This window comes from Mesoplodon bidens, assembly GCF_964165515.1.
Source record: "Mesoplodon bidens genome assembly, chromosome: 9".
NCBI classification, from domain to species: domain Eukaryota; kingdom Metazoa; phylum Chordata; class Mammalia; order Artiodactyla; family Ziphiidae; genus Mesoplodon; species Mesoplodon bidens.
Window position 1 is genome coordinate 93,423,976 of NC_138166.1, and position 15,345 is coordinate 93,439,320.

Sequence of the window (15,345 nt, forward strand, 5' to 3'; positions counted from 1 at the left end):
CAGACAGAACTGGAAGGAAGAGGACGGGCCAGGTGAAAACACGCAGCAGGAATAAAGACAGCAGCTTGAACAACATGCGGTTTCTTCTGTAGCAGCAAGCTCGCCCTTCACTGTGGCTTAGCTCTCCAGGAGAGCCGATACGGCTACTGAAGAGCCTAAGGACAGGACAATGCATTCTCTGCCCCACGGCCTGGCCTGATAACCTGGTCATTTACTGTGGGAGGCGGTGTCATGTTGTAAAGCAAGGGGAAGAGCCACATGCGGGGTCAGGGAGCCACACTCCACTCGGCCCCCCTCCACTCCTTTTCCTTCCACCTTTTCCAACACGATCAACATTTATGCAGCACCAACCATGCAAAGAACTAGGCATTGGAGAAAAAGACCAATAATCAGGGCTTCCCTGGTGGCACAGTGGCTAAGAATCCGCCTGCCAATGCAGGGGACACGGGTTCAAGCCCTGGTCCGGGAAGATCCCACATGCCGCGGAGCAACTAAGCCCGTGCACCACAACTACTGAGCCTGCGCTCTAGAGTCTGCAAGCCACAACTACTAAGCCCACGTGCCACAACTACCTAAGCCCGCGCGGCTAGAGCCCATGCACTGCAACGAAGAGCAGCCCCCGCTCGCCGCAACTAGAGAAAGCCCGCGCACAGCAATGAAGACCCAATGCAGCCAAAAAAAAAAAGAAGACCAATAGTCACCTTGGGGAGTTAGATATAAAAACAGTTTAATGGGATGAATGGATAAAGAAGATGTGGCACATATATACAATGGAATATTACTCAGCCATAAAAAGAAACGAAATTGAGCTATTTGTAATGAGGTGGATGGACCTAGAGTCTGTCATACAGAGTGAAGTAAGTCAGAAAGAGAAAGACAAATACTGTATGCTAACACATATATATGGAATTTAAGAAAAAAAAATGTCATGAAGAACCTAGGGGTAAGACAGGAATAAAGACACAGACCTACTAGAGAATGGACTTGAGGATATGGAGAGGGGGAAGGGTAAGCTGTGACAAAGCGAGAGAGAGGCATGGACATATATACACTACCAAACGTAAAATAGATAGCTAGTGGGAAGCAGCCGCATAGCACAGGGAGATCAGGGGTGGGATAGGGAGGGTGGGAGGGAGGGAGATGCAAGAGGAAAGAGATATGGGAACATATGTATATGTATACCTGATTCACTTTGTTATAAAGCAGAAATTAACACACCATTGTAAAGCAATTATGCTCCAATAAAGATGTTAAAAAAAAACAAAAAAAAACCAGGTTAGACCAAAGCAGCTAAGGACCAAATAAGTAATATTGCTATTGCTACCAAAAAAAGGTGAGACGATGGGGGGCTAGTAAGGCTGGCTGGAAAATGGTTTCTTGGACTAGATGGTGCTTGTCCAAGTCTTGAGGAAAAATTAAGATTCAGAAAGCAGAGAGTTAAGAAGGGGTATTACAGACCAGAAGTGTGAATCAACACTAGAAGTTAAGCACTACGATGTGAATATATTAATACTTAACACTACTGAACCGTATACTCAAAATGGTCAAGATGGTACATTTTATGTTACATGTATTTTATCACAATTCAACATTTTTTTCATTTAAAAAACAAACCAGCTTTTCCCCATCTTGCAAGATGGCGGGTGAAAAGGCTGAGAAGCCAGATACTAAGGAGAAAAAACCTGAAGCCAAGAAGGCTGATGCTGGTGGCAAAGTTAAGAAGGTGAAGCACGTTAAGAAGGGGAAGCCCCACTGCAGCCGAAACCCTGTCCTGGTCAGAGGCATTGGCAGATATTCCCGATCGGCTGTGTATTCCAGAAAGGCCTTGTACAAGAGGAAGTATTCGGCAGCGAAATCCAAGGTTGAAAAGAAAAAGAAGGTGAAGGTTCTTGCTAATGTCACAAAACCAGGTGGTGGTGACAAGAATGGTGGTACCCGGGTGGCTAACCTTCGCAAAATGCCTAGGTACCATCCTACTGAAGATGTGCCTCGAAAGCTGTTGAGTCACGGCAAAAAACCCTTCAGTAAGCCTGTGAGAAAACTGCGCACTAGCATCCCTCCTGGGACCGTTCTGATTATCCTCACTGGGCGCCACAGAGGCAAGAGGGTCATTTTCCTGCAGCAGCTGATCGGTGGCTTTGCTACTTGTGCCTGGGCCTCTGTCCCTCAATCGAGTTCCTCTGCGGAGAACACACCAGAAATCTGTCATTGCCACTTCCCCCAAAATTGATGTCAGTGGTGTGAAAATCCCAGAACATCTCACTGATGCTTACTTCAAGAAGAAACTGCGTAAGCCCAGGCACCAGGAAGGTGAGACCTTCGACACAGAGAGAAATATGAGATTACAGAGCAGCGGAAGGTTGATCAGAAAGCTGTGGACTCACAAATTCTGCAAAGAATCAAAGCTGTTCCTCAGCTCCAGGGCTACCTCCGCTCTGTGTTCGCTCTTACAAACGGAATTTATCCTCACAAAGTAGTGTTCTAAACTTCTTCCAAAGAACCTAATTAAATAATTGGGTCCAAAAAAAAAAAAAAAAACCAGGGCTTCCCTGGTGGCACAGTGGTTGAGAGTGCCGGCCGATGCAGGGGACACGGGTTTGTGCCCCGGTCCGGGAAGATCCCACATGCCATGGAACGGCTGGGCCTGTGAGCCATGGCCACTGAGCCTGCGCGTCCGGAGCCTGTGCTCCCCAATGGGAGAGGCCACAACAGTGAGAGGCCCGTGTACCACAAAAAAAAAAAAAAAAAAAAAGAAAGAAAGAAAACACAGGTGCTTCCAAAAAAAATGATAAACTGATATGAATACACACTGCCATTTGTAGTCAAGTAATAAGCTAACCAGTCTGATTACGTAGAAGGTTCGTGTAGAGAGACATCAGGAGATTCAGTAAAGAAACAAACTGAGGGACTTACTTCCCTGTTGGTCCAGTGGGTAAGACTCCATGCTCACAATGCAGGGGGCCCAGGTTTGATCCCTGGTTGGGGAACTAGATCTCGCATGCCGCAACTAAGACCTGGTGCAGCCTAAATAAATAAATAAATAAATAAATGTTTTTTTTTTTTTAAAAAAAGAAAGAAACAAACACACTGAAGTTGGATTGTGGGAAACCTCAGGCTAACAGGTGGCACTTGATTCTCTCAACCAAGGTTTCTAACTTTGTGGTCTAAGGACGGGCTTCAAGTTTTGGCCTGTGAACACCCTGTAATAAACCTTGAAAATTTGTTCACAGGTGCATTTTGATCTGGGGAGAGGGCAAATGGCTGTCAGATTCTCAAAAGGGTTTATGACTTAGAAAATCTGAAAACCATTCATAAAGCCAATTGGCAGTGTGGTCTGGGTGGGGATGGGAGAGGGGTTGAGGTTACGTAAGTTGAGCTCACTTCCCTTGAGACTTGCAGTTAACTAAACACCAGATAGTATTATATAAATGGATGCCCTATCTCTCTTTAGTACTTAACAGAGCTATTGTTAGGTATTAAGAACAGCTCATCTGGGAAAGCTGGTGACCCCTATTGGAAACTAGCAGAGGGTGAGCAGAGAACCCAGTAAAAGATAGGAAATAAGAAGATTCAATACATTAAAATGCCATAGAAGCCAAAGAAAAAAAGTCCTGGAGAAGATGAAGTGGTTACCGGAGTCAAGTATAAGAGGAGGATTAAGAAAGATAAGGAATGAGGAAAAAAAGATATCCAAGTTCTATGACCTTCAGTTTCTGGAGAGCGATGCAAAAAAGGTCCAAGGTTAAGGGTAACATATCCAAACTAGGACACTGGGAGAGCAAAGGAAAGTGCTATAATTATGACGTGATAATTATGTCAGAACATCAGGCATAAACCAGGAGTGTCCTGGACGAATAGACATACAGTTAGTTACCTAGTTGAGAAGGAAGTGAGTAGCACAGCCAGGAAGGCAGCAGATACCATCTGTTAACTCAAAGGATTTGGTTGTGAAAAGGAAAATAGGACGTTAAGTCAGAAGAACTAGTAGGGATAAGAAATGGCTTTATCAGTTACCTATGAGGGAGGAGGGAGGACTTCTGATGTTGGAAAGGAAAGGGAAGGGGTGGACAAGAGCATCCTGTACCCTCCATCTCGCTGAACTTCACGATGCACACAGGGGGCCCTCAGACATTTCTTGTGTGAATGTTGACTGGGACACGAGCCCTCCAGGAAGCAGCAAAGACTAGAATAAGCAGGAGTGGAGAGGGGCCTTTCTCCCTTTGAAACCATATGGAAGGAGAAAAGAAAACACCGTATGACAAGAAAAGGCAGGCCAGAGCGCTGTATTTCAACCTAGTGAGTATGGGAGGATCGAGGTGTCAGAGAAGAATGCTTTTCCAAACTGGCCTTCACTATGGCCTTTTCTTCAAGGGAAAAAAAATAAGTTAACTCTTAGGAGTTCTTTAAAGCTAACACGTATGTAGACTGCCAGAAAGAGAACAATAGGAAATACACCCATAGTGCAAGATATAATTTCATTCAGTGCTGAGCAGTTGTTTTGTTTATAATTTCATTTCAGGTACAACTTGGGGGCTACAGAGAGGTCAGAGGAACACTTGTCCAGCTAAGTTTAAACTTGAGAAAGAAAACAATGGCTGGTGTCAGGATACGAAGATGTGACCATACTGATTACGTGGGGGGAGAGGAAACTCTCAGCCAAATGTCAGACAGAGGCTAAATAATCAAAATGGGGTTCATCTACAGATGATTCTTAAATTACGACTAGGCAACTCATCCAAACTTAGCATAATCTTACACAAAGGGGAAGGGAAGGCTTTCACAGAATGTAGTAGAAATAGACCTGTACAATCTGGCAACACCGTAGGGTCAGTGAATGGTCACCAGGGAACACTCAGTAGCAGGAAATTGCAAGGCATGAGTCACATTCTACAGCGCGGAGCTCACAGTATATGTAAAATAACCAGGTGGACAGATGTTTATTATAAAAGTCAGTTTATTTTCCCTTTCTGTGTTTCATATTTTCCCTTTTTGTCAGTAATGAGCAATTATCTGATTGGAAATCTGCTTGATTAAATAACATTAACAAGTTCATAAACGCACCACATTTGAGAGTATAAAGCAAGAGGTTGAAAAATATTCCCTAACCCAATGCAAATTAGGCAGCCCTCAAAATTGCACATTTTTCAACTGTTAACTTCCATAATTTAAAATATATATACAGTATGACCTTAAAATATTGATAATTAGTATAGAATTCACAGCCTTGAAGACATATATTCTACAAACTTCTAAAGAATAGATACCTAGATACGCCTCAGGCCCTAGTAATCCATTAATGTGATTCAAGGTCACATACTTAACACTTACAGGGCCAAAAGGTCTTTCATTTTTCTCTAATTCTAGTCTTCTGCTGAGGTAATGCAAGGAACCCAGCTGCAACAGAGATCAATCCTCTGAAAATAGGGCTAAGCAGATTAGCTTCCTAGTGGATCCTAAAGTTCCCAGAGAACAGATCTGGGGTTGAGTACTTCAGTTGTAAATTACACACTGGCATGTTCACAATTGAGGTACCTTATGGTCCTTGAAAGGAAGACTAAAGACTTCCAGGAGTCAAAGGGAATTCTGAATGAAGACGGAGGAGAACAAGTTGACAATCACTTGAAGATATTTCTGCTTCTGGAGCTGAACAACTTTAGAGCAGATACACAGTGACTGAGCCAATCAGCAGGTAGTGTGATTTTTCCCACCGTGGTTAACAAAGGGATTCTCTGTCCAAGGCAGGCTTAGACCCTAGACCCAGCTAGAGTGCTTTATCCGGATTTGATGCTTCAGAGACGAGGCATGCTCTGCAAACTCATGACTAAAGCAAAATGCAACGATCCTTTCTATTCGTGGAGCACGTCACTGATACAAACCATGCCTGACTGCCTTGTGGTCACTCGGCTTTCCAGGCTGGAGAACTTGGGTCCAAGTCCAATACAGCATTTACGGTTAAAAGGATAAACCTCCACAGGCCAACAAAGACGCTGGCAGATTCATAGGCCATTCAGTACATTCATGAAACAACAGCGATAAAAATCATTAACAATAATTCCTGTAGTGTAGAAAAACAGCCCAGCCTTCACTCTGGTCAGCATCTCCGGTGGCTGACACTGTTGAAAAGAGGCTTGACAATCTGAGGTTATGCTGGAGCTCTTAAGACAACCCCAAAATAAGATGAATGAAAAGAAATAGTCCTGATGTGTCTCCTATTATTCTTGTTCTTTTGTGGGCACCAGTCACCCACTCAATATGCGAGCTTGTCGTCTTTGCATAAGATAGCATATTTCCCTCACTATTAATGGTGAAATAAATAGAATTGTGCAACTTGTCTGTGAAGAGAAAAAAGCATTAAACATGCAGTGACAAGTTAATTAATTCTGTTAGAGCATCATGTTTCGAACATAATAATGAATTGGGACAATTACATTCTTTTTGACTTCGTACAAGGACAACTCAATCTTTAATGAATTAGAAAATGATTTTGAAAATTACAGTTAATATTACAAAATACTTAATGTTACATTACAGTCTCCAAAAAAAGAACTAAGGTACACAGATTAAATAACTCATAGGTAGGGCAGAAAATTGATACTGGAGCTCAGATTTAAACAGTGTTTCTTCTAACAGATTCAGTTTTCTTTCTATTACATTTCTAGTATGATCATACCAACAGGTTCCTCAGGAGATACTTCCCTTTACTCAGAAGTAGATGACAGAGTTATATGGCCCAGTCTGTAGAAGCTGTAGGGCACTCAGGCAGAAGAAAGCATCCTTTGTGATAGGAGAGTACATAAGCCTTAAGGCAGCTCCAGGGGATTCCAGGTGCTGAGCTATCCCAAAGGCTCCTTGGATAGGCTGGAGGACAGCGTCTAGACTTGGGCAATGGAGGCTGCCTCCAATTAGGATGCCCTAGATTCAGCGACAGGATACTGAATGCATCCCCTGGTGGACGAAGCCGTCACCAGACTCTCAAGTAGACCTGTCTTGAGCACCGTCTCAATATGTGATAAGAGTATGTCACATGCTTATTCAACAGAGAGCAATGTTTTAAAAGCACAAGGCCTAATTCTGTATTGGCTGTTTCCCAGAAAGTACAGAGTTCCAGCCAAGAATGTTGAAGGCACAACAGATATTTTCTCAAGAGACTCGAGGTTCATTTTAGAACTTGCACACCACAGTGTTAATTACAGCAATGCTTCTTTTTTAACCCTATGTGGCTTGGCGTACACATTTCCTTCAGAATTCCCAAATTATATTTAGCAGACAGAGAGTACTCTGGAAGAGTACCCTGATTAATGGTGGGGATATAAGCCTCTCTTCATTTTTTCTGGAATTATAAATGACAATACTCATTAGACTCAGGTCAAGGGCAAACTAACAGCCCTTTCCTTCCTTGAAAAATGAATGTGTCTTTCAGAATCATAAAATGTTACTTTTCACAAAAGAATCTTTAAAAGTGGTCAGCAATTTTGTTGGTTTAAGAAGTGATTTAACCATAAAAAGAAATGAACTATTGATACATGCAACAACATGGATGAATCTCAAAATAATTATGCTGACTGAAAGAAGCAGACAAAAATACATAGTGTATGATTCCATGTATATAAAACTCAAGAAAATGCAAGCTAATCTATAGCAACAGAAAGTACATCAGTAGTTACCTGGAGAGAGGTGGGATGGTAGAGAGGCAAGAGACAGGGATTACATAAGGGCTATGAAGAAACTTTTGGGAGTGATGGATACATTTACTGTCCTGATCGGGATGATGGGTTCACAGACATGCGTGCACATATGTTAAACTGTACCAAATTTTACTTGTTAAATGTATGCAATTTACTTTAAGTCAATTATTCCTCAACAAAAAAAACCTACTTTGCGTGTAAAAAAAGTGATTTAAGTAAATGCTTTGAACTAATTTAATTTAAAAACTACTAGTTTAAAAAAAACAAAAAGGGCACACACTTACCATAAGAATGAAAAAGTAGAAAACCCACATCCATCCTAGGTTGTCCTGGATCAAAGACACTAAATACTAAAGGGAGAAAAAGAAATCACAATATAATCCTTTATAAATTAATAAACTGAAGTAGCTAAAAAGTAGATTAGGACTTCCCTGGTGGTGCAGTGGTTAAGAATCCACCTGCCAATGCAAGGGATGTGGGTTCGAGCCCTAGTCCGGAAGATCCCACATGCTGCGGAGCAACTAGGCCCCTGCGCCACAACTACTGAGCCTGTGCTCTGGAGCCCACGAGCCACAACTACTGAAGCCCGCACACCTGGAGCCCATGCTCCACAACAGGAGAAGCCACTGCGATGAGAAGCCCGTGCTTCAAAGAGTACTACTGCAACAAAGAGTAGCCCCTGCTCACCACAACTAGAGAGAGCCCACACGCAGCAACGAAGACCCAATGCAGCCAAAAATAATAAATAATAAAATAAATAAATTTTTTTTAAAAAGTAGATTAAACATATCTCTTCTAGAAAACAAAAGGGAGTTAGGATTTGTATAATGTTTTGCAGTTTGCAGAGCTGTTGCATATACATGCTCCTATTTAAACTTTATTGACAGCCTTCATTTGGTAAGCTGGCAGAGTCCACATACAAAAACTGTGTAACAGAAGGCACAAGTCCAGGAGGTATATTTTTTTTCACTTTGCTATTAAGAGAGGATGATGGGGACTTCCCTGGTGGTGCAGTGGTTAGGAAACCACCTGCCAATGCAAGGGACACGGGTTTGAGCCCTGGTCCGGGAAGATCCCACAAGCCATGGAGCAACTGAGCCCATGTGCCACAACTACTGAGCCTGCGCTCTAGAGCCCGTGAGCCACAACTACTAAGCCCACGCACCTAGATTCTGTGCTCCACAGCAAGAGAAGCCACCTCAGTGAGAAGCCCATGCACTGCAACGAAGAGTAGCCCCCACTCGCCACAACTAGAGGAAGCCCGTGTGCAGCAACGAAGACCCAACACAGCCAAAGATAAATAAAATAAAATAAATAAATTTATTTTAAAAAATTAAGAGAGGATGATGAACAGCCTCAAGTCACTTCCATTTAATCATTCCTTCTTCCAGTGAATGGTACTATAATTGATGCTTGGTCTAGTGGCTAAGACTCCACACACCCAATATAGGGGGTCTGGGTTCGATCCCTGGTCAGCGAACTAGATTACACATGCCACTACTAAGAGTTCGCATGCCACAACTAAGACCCGACGCAGCCAGACAAACAAACAAATAAATAAATATTTTTTTTAAAGTTCGTCTTTTAAGTATACCACTCATTTTTCAATTACACTATTTGCTCATAGGATTACTGTATGACTTTGACACTCTACAGCATATGCTTTTATTTTCAATTAATAAAAGGTATCCAATAGTTTTTAACCCATGCTTTTTTTTTTTTTTTTTTTTTTTTTTGCGGTATGCGGGCCTCTGTTGTGGCCTCTCCCATTGCAGAGCACAGGCTCCGGACGCGCAGGCTCAGTGGCCATGGCTCACGGGCCCAGCCGCTCCGCGGCATGTGGGATCTTCCCGGACCGGGGCATGAACCCGTATCCCCTGCATCGGCAGGCGGGCTCTCAACCACTGTGCCACCAGGGAAGCCCAACCCATGCTTTTTTAAAAAAAAAATACATGTAACACAAAGCTTGCCATTTTAACCATCTTTCAGTGTACAACTCAGCAGCATCAAATACATTCATGATGTTGCACAACCATCACCACTACCTATTTTCAAAAGTTTTCATCACCCCTAACGGAAATGCTGCACCCGTTAACTCTCTGCAAGAACCCTCCATGGCCCCTCTCCTCAGCCCCTGATAAACTCTAATCTGCTTTGTCTATGAATTTTCCATTCAAGATATTTCATGTTAAGTAGAATCACACAATATTTTTGTGTCTGGCTTATTTCACTTAGCATAATGTTGTTAAGGTTCATTCGTGCTGTAGAATGTATCAGAACTCCATTCCTTTTTTTTTTTTTTTTTTTTGCGGTATGCGGGCCTCTCACTGTTGTGGCCTCTCCCATTGCGGAGCACAGGCTCCAGACGCGCAGGCTCAGCGGCCATGGCTCACGGGCCCAGCCGCTCCGCGGCATGTGGGATCTTCCCGGACCGGGGCACGAACCCGTGTCCCCTGCCTCGGCAGGCGGACTCTCAACCACTGCGCCACCAGGGAAGCCCTCCATTCCTTTTTATGGCTAAATAATATTCCATTGCATAGATATACCACATTTTGTTTATCCATTCATCTATCAATGGACACTTGAGTTGTTTCCACCTTTTGGCTACTATGAATAACGCTGCGGTGAACATCAGCAAACAAATATCTGAATCCGTTTTCAATTCTTTGGGGTACAACATACCTAGGAGTGGAACTGCTGGGTCATATGGTAATTCTATGTTTAACTTTTTGAGGAACCACCATAGTGTATTCTACAGTAGCTGCACGATTTTACATTCCCACCAGCACTGTATGTGAATTTCTCCACATTCTCACCATCACTTGTTACTCTGTTTTGTTTTGTTTTAATTACAGCCATCCTAATTAGGTCTCAAGTGGTAGCCCATGTTTTTGCTTTGCATCTCCCTAGGGATGCTGAGAATCTTTTCAGGTGCTTACTGACCACTGGTATATATCTGTCACGAGGCGTCGTCCCTATGTTTCCTTCTAAGGGCTTTATTAAGTCCATATTAAGTCATGGAGTTTGGGATTTCATACCTCAAGCAATAGGAAATCATTCAAAAATCAACATGGGGGCTTCCCTGGTGGCGCAGTGGTTGGGAGTCCGCCTGCCGATGCAGGGGGCGTGGGTTCGTGCCCCGGTCCGGGAGGATCCCGCATGCCGCGGAGCGGCTGGGCCCGTGAGCCATGGCCGCTGGGCCTGCGCGTCCGGGGCCTGTGCTCCGCAGCGGGAGAGGCCGCAGCGGTGAGAGGCCCGCGTACCACAAAAAAAAAAAAAAAAAAAAAATCAACATGGCGGGGGAATGAGTAAAGCTAGCTATGCTTTAGTCCTGGTCCTGCTTCCCAAACCATGAAAGTCAATCTAATGCTGACCCATGTTCACAGACAGGGATCTTAACATTGGCAGGCATTCTAAACGAAAAGAAACTCCTTGAAATGCTAATTACAATCTACCCATTTGATTAATAAGGAAAACATTAGCTGGGAAGGAAAACTTAAAATACAGTAATTTCAGAAAAGGATGCCCAATACCCCTTATATGAAGACATCTGAACATGTGGCCAACAGCATTTTTTTAGTTCCTACTCCAGAACACATTTCTCCTACCTTTGCTAAGTTTGTTTTTCCTTTAGTCTCAGAATCAAATATGCTAACACACTGATCCTACAAATCATTCATTCTACAATCATTCCACAAACATCTGAATGTCTACTGTGTGCCAGGCACCGCTCCTGGTACCAGGGCTACAGTAGAACACAAAACAAATAAAATGCTGCCCTCGTGAAGCTCACCTTACAGTGGGAGACACAGACATTAACAAATAAATGTGTAATATATGGCTGGGTGGAGACCAGCATTAAGATGGTGTATCTCCCTCAGTATTTGTTCTTGCATTAACCACTAGCAATTGGGTACCACGGATCCACCCCCATTAAGCAGCAATCTTCAAGGCCATTTAATGACCTCAATGTCAAAACTACCAGCCTTTTTCCTTCCATTCTCTTTCTCCTGACCTCTCTACCTCTATGATCTGAGTAATACACCTCCTCAAATTCTGGCTTCCTGTTTCTGTGACCATTGGGCATCCTCTGAGGCTCTGCCTGTATTTTCTTTCCCCATTAAACATCACATCACTTCCACGGTTTCAACCATTTTATCCCTGCAGTTGATTCTCAAATCCACATTTTGCAAAATTAGCACTCAACGACCTAGAGTAGTACACCCTAGGAGAGGCATGACTCCTGACTGTCCCAGAGAAGGGATGCCTCTCTGAAGCCGAATGTAAGCAAAAAAGATCGATTTGAATAGTTCTGATTACCTAGAGTAGGCCCATCTTAGCCCAGAAGATCTCAAACTTTAGAGTGCATAAGAATCGCCAGGAAGGCTTGCTGAAATACAGGTCCCCAGGCTCTCACTCAGCAAGTCTACAGTAAGCTTAGTGTTCGGTACTTTAATGAACCCCCAGATGATTCTGGCATAAGACATTTATGAACCGCCTTTTGAGACACAGTTGTAGGAAGCAGAGTAAGCGACTCAGGGCAGCTGCAGAGTCCGTGGCAATTTCTGGCAGGGATCCATGGCAAGAATGTGTGTACGTGTGTGTGTCTGGTAGGGGGAGAGAGGTAGGGCCGGCATGTCAGGTGTGGGGTAATGAGAAGCATGTGTCTCATGGCCTCCTTGGAATGCCAAGTTCAGGCTGGAAGAAGGGGGTGGAGGGCTGGGACTGGAGAATCTGTCTTATGAGGTGTTAGCTTCTTTTAAGACAGGAAGAATCTGGAGGTAAAAGTGGAAAGAAGGAACTGATAAATGTAGAGCGACCTTCCACATTAGGTCACATCAGCTGGACCTCAGAGACTAAAAACCCAAGGCTTTCAGTACAGTGCACTACAGCAGACGAGTGCCACCCTACTGTGGCCCAGAGGGCGGGGGTAAACTCTTCCACCGCTGAAGAACTGCCGAACACTCCATGTCAAGCCCTCCCCTGCTCTCTCACCTGGCCCACTGCAGCGCCAATGCTCCCGGTTCCATCAACTATTCCTGTGACAGTCGCCAAGGCCTCAGTGCTGCCTTGGATCAGCTCCTGACGACCCAGGTCCGCAGAAATAGCAGAGCTAATCATATTAGAAGGTCCACCAATAAAAAATCCTGAAGTCATAAACAGAACAGGTTCTTATTAAGACACTATCTGTAACAACGCTAGGAATCTACTGAATAAAGCAAACTCTTAATCCCAGTACTCCAATCAGTATGTTGGAGAGAAACGAAAAGAGGGGAAAAAAATAACCAATAAAAATGGAAACTCCCCCAGATAGTAACATCTTCAAACTAGTTAGCATCCACTTTTCTCTAGAAAATAGAGTGAACACACAGCTTTCTAATCCTGTGAAGTGTGCATGCATTGACAACTAACTGCACTAGCTTCTCAAATTCTCTTATGGTAGAGGTGCAGCGCAGAGCATCTGACTGCCCAAATTCAACCAAACATATTGAAAAAAAAAGAGAGACAGGAGAAAAAGCGATTTCAATGGTGTAGGGGGTTCCATCTGCCACTGCTGCCGGTGAGGCTGTCCAAGGACTGAGCAGGAGTTGGCCCATGTGAATCTGTTCAAGAGGCTGCATCAGTCCCATGTGCCTCACAGAGCAGGAGCAGCTCCCACTAACCTATGATCTCAAGTTTAAAAATAAGAATTCTTCTATAACACGGTCCCTAATTGCACTCAATTGTTTCATCTGGGGCTCAAGTGAAGAAATTCTGACCAATTCCAACACAGGAGGAAAAACTAGCTATACTGGACCTTTTGAAAGTTGGTGAATTGGTTTCCAATGTGGCATCTTCCTAAGCCACTTCCGCAAGTAACATGAGCGGGCGGGGCAGCAATCAAAAATCTCAGAAAATCTCTGTCAAGAGGGACTGCCTCTGTCACGACAGGACTGAGGAGGTCACACGAGAGCAGAGAAGTAGGATCTGAAGGAGGCATCATCTTTCCTTTTACCTTCGGAGCTCTCTATGATTGTGGTTTTAGCATTACTCAAATTGAAGGAGAAATCAGTTTGCTTTTTTTCCTTTTTCCTTACAGAGGAACAGTACAGTGAAATGGAGCCTATGCCATACCTGTGACAGCCATCAGAAGCGCATTGATGGACTTATCATTTGGAGAACCTGTGAGGAAAGACACAGACACAGAACAACGATCTGAGGAGCGCATTACGTGTGCCTCCACCCAACAGTACACACAGATCGGGGCCTGGATCTCCGTGACCTCACAGATCGCTCCCAGGGATAACAAGTGCATACAGCTCCATCACCACCTCCCCCAACTTTTATTTGTAATGTCTGCTTCTTGCTGGTGCTCAAGCTAATGTGACTTCTAAAAGCTTACAGGAGAACTCTACTTCTATCTCAGCAGCATCTTAAGGGACATATACCAAACCTACTAATTACCATCTCTCCTCTTTTGAAATCTTGTCCCTTTTATTGTTTTATTGGCTCTAATGCTGCCACTCTGGAGCCTACCCTTGAACAAAGCATATACACTCCCAAGCAAGCTTTTAAACAAACCAACAAAGCAAAAGAGATGCCAGTTTCCTCCCCAACACAAATAAAACTATGTGATACTTCTAGCGGCATTTACAGGACAATACAAAGGTCCCATATTATGCCTTTGTGGCTGGTCTCAACTACCCCCCCAGGGTTGATCACTGACTCAAGGCAAATAAATGCCTGAGTCCTAAGAGATGAGGAAAACAGTTTAACTGCAAGGGAATACTCACGACTATATCCAACGAGGGACCCGACGGCCAGAAGCAGACTGAGAGCTAACACCGGGGCTCTCTTCTGTAGCACATCAGAAATGAAGCCTTGCAGAGTTCCACCTTCAAGCACAAAGAGTGCAACCCATTCAAAATTTCTAATTTAGCTCAGTTACCTGACTCTTGCTTACCACATACCCTCCACCTGCGATCAGGATCCTAACACTGGTCTATCCAAAAAGAGAGCTGGCTCTCCTCAAAAATTTCCTCCGTAATTTCCTTTCAGAAAGGTTACCTGACTATTAACTGCCATGATGGCTGATGGGGACGAACCACAAATAAGGGAATATCATCAAAACTACCCCACTGTTCCTTGCTGTTTTTCCTTCTCCAACCAGCTGTGAAGGCTTTTCCTGCTTTTTATTTTAAAAGATAATTAAGGACTGTGCTTCATCGGCTATTAGTAGTAGTGAACATAAATATTCACTAAAATTGAATGCAGCAATCATGGTTTGGTAATAACTAATAGGTCAAGACGTTTAAAAGAAGTGATGTGGATCCTTGAAGCACCGCAGTCACATTTAGATGCAGTCCCACTTGGAGTCTAGGGGCAATGGGACACCTGGTACACCCTCATCAGAAGTACGTGCAAGTCTAAAGGCAGCAACCTCACCTTTGGCTCTGGATCTAAGAATAAGGACACACAAGTTCAAATACAGCAACAGGATATCACCTAAGGATACACTGTGCTTTCATGCGCTCAGGGCAGTTCAGTCTTTCCACACTTCTAAATGTAAACATTACAAAAAGGATATTAAGGTTCTGCCATAGCCATATAAGCAGCACCCACTAACATGCAACCGGTACGTCTGTCTGATTTTAAAGTTTCCTACTTCCTTGTTTACACT

The 15,345-nt window shown here is 43.6% G+C and overlaps 1 protein-coding gene and 1 pseudogene across 6 annotated transcripts in view; one reads left to right on the forward strand and one right to left on the reverse strand.

Annotated features, from left to right (window-relative positions):
• The first annotated feature begins 1,620 nt into the window (after nucleotides 1-1,620).
• LOC308622909 (large ribosomal subunit protein eL6-like) lies at nucleotides 1,621-2,566 on the forward strand (annotated as a pseudogene). The gene has a single exon. The product of its transcript is annotated as a large ribosomal subunit protein eL6-like (transcript).
• Nucleotides 2,567-4,510: 1,944 nt separating this feature from the next.
• The window catches only part of SLC37A3 (solute carrier family 37 member 3), a 46,467-nt gene continuing 35,632 nt past the window's right edge, over nucleotides 4,511-15,345 (reverse strand). For 4 of the 5 annotated variants that reach the window (XM_081244989.1, XM_081244991.1, XM_081244990.1 and 1 more), the window contains exons 11-15: nucleotides 14,459-14,560; nucleotides 13,800-13,847; nucleotides 12,681-12,832; nucleotides 7,970-8,035; nucleotides 4,513-6,332 (exon numbers count right to left, since the gene is read on the reverse strand). In XM_081244989.1, coding sequence (XP_081101115.1) covers nucleotides 6,240-6,332; nucleotides 7,970-8,035; nucleotides 12,681-12,832; nucleotides 13,800-13,847; nucleotides 14,459-14,560 — 461 coding nt within the window. In that variant the 3' untranslated portion in view covers nucleotides 4,513-6,239. Of the gene's footprint in view, nucleotides 6,333-7,969; nucleotides 8,036-12,680; nucleotides 12,833-13,799; nucleotides 13,848-14,458; nucleotides 14,561-15,345 lie in introns of all 5 variants that reach the window. The other variant, XM_081244993.1, reaches the window with a different exon arrangement.